At 43.5% G+C, this 4,155-nt stretch overlaps 1 protein-coding gene across 1 annotated transcript; it reads right to left on the reverse strand.

The window, feature by feature from the left end:
* Positions 1 to 245: 245 nt before the first annotated feature.
* LOC137351403 (tumor necrosis factor alpha-induced protein 8-like protein 1) lies at positions 246 to 2,618 on the reverse strand. The gene has a single exon (XM_068015848.1). It carries the CDS (start codon positions 2,616 to 2,618, stop codon positions 2,058 to 2,060), a length of 561 nt encoding a protein of 186 aa, XP_067871949.1. The 3' UTR covers positions 246 to 2,057.
* Positions 2,619 to 4,155: the final 1,537 nt, after the last annotated feature.

Raw genomic sequence — 4,155 nt, forward strand, 5'->3', positions numbered from 1 at the left:
CAATGAGCCTTTGCAAAGAACATCTGGAAAGAAATGCAGTGGATTTTGTCAAGATTAATTCCAAGGTGCTTTGTAATGCACGACCGAGCTCAGAGATGCACACCGAGACAAACATCAACTGCTGCTGAAAGGCCGTCAACTTAGTGAAAGATGCTCTTTAGTCTGCCCGAAACTGGTTGATCTTCCAGTGGAAGGAGCTGCCCACGATCGCAGACTAACACATCCCACGGTGCTATGGAGTGCTATGGAGTGACAGAAGCTTGATACAGCTACCACAAAGGCTCAAAAGGGAAAGTAGATGGAGGGGCTAGAACTAGTGGAAAACCCCTTAGGCTGTATTAGAAAATGTTTAATGTAATGTATTGTAAGTATATTTAGGCACCCCAGAGCAGCATGTACTATATTTAACCTTGTTGATTTGCATTGCACTGTGAATTGCAACAGTGTAATAAAACAAATTTTATGAAAATATATTTTTGAAACAAAACAAAATCTGATATCGTTCAGAGAAACCAGCCACGCAATTGGTTATCTTTCTGTATATGGCCAGACAGCAAGTGTTGGGAGAATATTCAATCACTGATAGCTACAGCCCCTTTCCAGGAGGGGTCACTGCTGGTGATCAACAGTCAGAGCTCTGGCTGATATTTATTCCTCCCAAGAGCCAGTTGGAACATATCTGCATTACTTAAGTGATCAACTAACTTAATAAAGACCAAATTTTGGTCTGTATGGACTTGGTAAACAAGCATTGTAGCATATTTACCAACTGTGGTATTAGGCAAGTTACAGCCAGGAACTGACAGAGGAGTATTTAAGGGAATTTGACAATTTTTCCATTGTGAACTTACACTACAAATAATTAAAATGTGATAGAAATATAGATTAGTAGATTAGAACCATTTCACATTATAACAGATGCCAATCCTCCAGTTTGAAAACCAATACATAATATTCCCAAAAAAAACCACAAACTCATTATAGATCAGAATGGCTCAAAGTACAGAAAGCAGATAGGCAATCACACACAAATGGGCCCAGAAACTTCAGCGTCTCAAAGCCTAAAGAAAGCCCAATGAGCCATAGCTGGTGCCACACTTCATCAAATATACATGGTATATAATCCTTTGACAGTGGTGGTAAAAAATAAACTATACAAGTCTAGATCAGAAACAGTAAGTCCACTTAGCATTTGGTTTGTTTGGTGGTTCCAGGCTAAAACCGCAGTCTTGCTCAGAATCAGTGTTTTTATAAACTTGGTCGAGGCTTTGCATTGTAGAATGGTGCTAGTGGTTCACAGTGGATGCAAGCACTTGGTTTATGTTCTCCCTGCCCCCCCGCCCCAAATATTTTCCCCTCCTTCCTCAAAAGGTATCAACTCGTGCTGAAGGCATCACAGCCCCCTATATCCCAATCATGCACGTGAGCCCAGGTAATGAATATCGACATGCTATCCAGCTGTAGCCAAATCCGACCTTGTCCATGCACACTTTCTAGACAGTGCTATTGGATAGCCAATCTGGAAATGATTGATCTCCCTCATTCTAGCTCAGGCTGACCGAGACTAGTTTGTGTCTCACTACCACTTCAATGGCCAAGTACAGCTAAAATTGGGATTGAATCCAGAACTATTTGAGTCTCCACAACTGAGTAGAACTCCATACAGCCCATTCATCTACCAGTTGGACAGGAGGTTATGTGCCCAATATACGTGAAAGCTATTTCTAGCCCAAGGCCACACTTAGTTCCAATTATTTGGGCAAAGGGCTTGGTTTTAGCCTGGATCGCTCTAAAGGAAGATCTCTCCATTTCCTGCATTCCTTGAGTGTGCATTACTGTGTAATCAGGCTTAGAAAATGGGTAGTCCACAGTTCAATGCCATTGTTATTAAATGAATCACTGTAGTAAAATAATTCAGCATCAACCCATGGTGAGGTATTTTGCCATCAGCCTGTGGAAATAAGAACCTCATCAAAAACAAACATTTATTGCTGTACAGTTTTTTAAAAAAGCCCTCCACCTCTCAGTACACCCAGTCATTCTTGCAAATGCACCAATCAAATACTTCCATCTTCCAGCATTTTGTTAACCCCTTCGCAAAGCTTCTGCACGTGCGAGCGGTAAGGCTCCGTTGGACTGTACAAGGTCGCTAAGAATTCGCAGTCAGCAAAGTGGTTGAAGATGTGATTGATACGCCCGTGGGACTTAGACGTTAGGTGCCGGTTGATGGCCTGGTGCAGCAATTCCCTGCACTCATTCAAGATGTTTGCAAGAACGCGCCTGTCAAACGTGAAGTCAATCTGGTAGAAACTGACAGCCGTCATACCCAATTGGTGGACCTTTTTGCGGAACTTGTCCACCAGCACCAGTTCCTCTGCACTAAACTGGTTGTTCCTGTAGAGAATACCAAGTTTAACCACCACCTTGATCAGATTTTTGATGACTTTCTGGGCTTCTTTTTTGTTTTTTGTGTATTCCTTGGTCACCTGATAAAGTTCATCCAAGACATCACTGCTCGTGTCGTCAATGAAGATATTGGCCATGCTTTTAGATGCCATGTTGCCCAGAAGCTTTTTCTGTGCCTGCATGGCCAGGTTTTTAGTATTGAAGACATCCATTGTTTCTGGAAAAAGACAAAATAATTCTACATTAGTCAACACCAAGCCCCAGCTCAGGCGTTTAAGAAAAACAGTCATATACCACTTCCACCCACCCTTCTCCCACCCCCCCCCCCCCCCCCACCACACACTTTTCTCCCCTCATCTCCTGAAAGTGCAAGGCTGTGCTGCACTGTGGTTCTGTGGATGCAGCCACTTTTATTAACCTCACTGAAGTGGCCATTCTGCATGGGTGAGTTTGGACATATCACTGTGGACAGACTATTCAACCATTAACATATTGTTTGCCTTTGCTCCGTGACCTTTTGGTCAGCTATGTGGCCTGGTCCAATCTGCACCTTCTCCTTTGTTATCTCTTGCCCAACCCCCACCTCACTTGTTTATAATCTGTGACTTTTCTAATACTTGTCAGTTCCGAAGAAGGGTCACTGACCCGAAACGTTAACTCTGCTTCTCTTTCCACAGATGCTGCCAGACCTGCTGAGTGAATCCAGCATTTCTTGTTTTTGTTTCAGATTTCCAGCATCCGCAGTATTTTGCTTTTATTATACTGATGTTTAGCTAACTGGTCTGTAGTTTCCTGCTTTCTGTCTCCCTCCTTTCTTGAATTGGGGTGTCACATTAGCGGTTTTCCAATCCACTGGTACCCTATCAGAATCCAGTGAGTTTTGGTGTATTATGACCAATGCCTCCACTATCTCTGCAGCCACTTCTTTTAAAACCCTTGGATGCAGGCCATCAGGTCCTGGCGACTTGTCTGCCTTTAGTCCCATCAGTTTGTCCAGCACCTTTTCCCTTGTGATAGAGATTGTTACAAGTTCCTCCCTCCCATTTACCCCTTGTTCATCTATTATTGTCGGGATGTTTATAGTGTCCTCCACCGTGAAGAGTGATGCAAAATATTGGTTTAAATTATCTGCCACTTCCATGTTCCCTGTTATTAATTCCCCATTCTCATCCTCTAAGGGCCCCACACTTACTTTAGCTACTCTCCTCCTTTTAATATACCCTGGACATGGGCTGCTTCAGTATCTGTGGAGTCGCGAATGGTGCTGAACATTATGCAGTCATCTGCAACCATCTCTACTTCTGACCTTATGATTGAGGGAAGGTTATTAATGAAGCAGCTAAAGACAGTTGGGCCTAGAACACTACCCTGAGGAACTCCTGCAGTGATATCCTGGGGCTGAGATGATTGACCTCCAATAACCACAACCATCTTCGTTTGTGCTAGGTATGACTCCAACCAACAGAAATTTTTCCCCGATTCCCATTGATTCCAGTTTTGCTCGGGCTCCTTGATGCCATACTTGGTTGAATGTTGCCTTGATATCAAGGGCAGTCACTCTTACCTCACCTCTTCAGTTCTTTAGTCCATGTTTGGATCAAGGCTGTGATGAGGTCAGGAGATGAGTGGCCCTGGTAGAACCTAACTGAGTGTCAGTGAGCAAGTTATTGCTGAGCAAGTGCCGCTTGATAGTACTGTCGACGATCCCTTCCATCACTTTGCTGATGATCAGAAGTAGACTGATAGGGT

The sequence above is a fragment of the Heterodontus francisci genome, chromosome 36 (genome assembly GCF_036365525.1).
Source record: "Heterodontus francisci isolate sHetFra1 chromosome 36, sHetFra1.hap1, whole genome shotgun sequence".
NCBI classification, from domain to species: Eukaryota; Metazoa; Chordata; class Chondrichthyes; order Heterodontiformes; family Heterodontidae; genus Heterodontus; species Heterodontus francisci.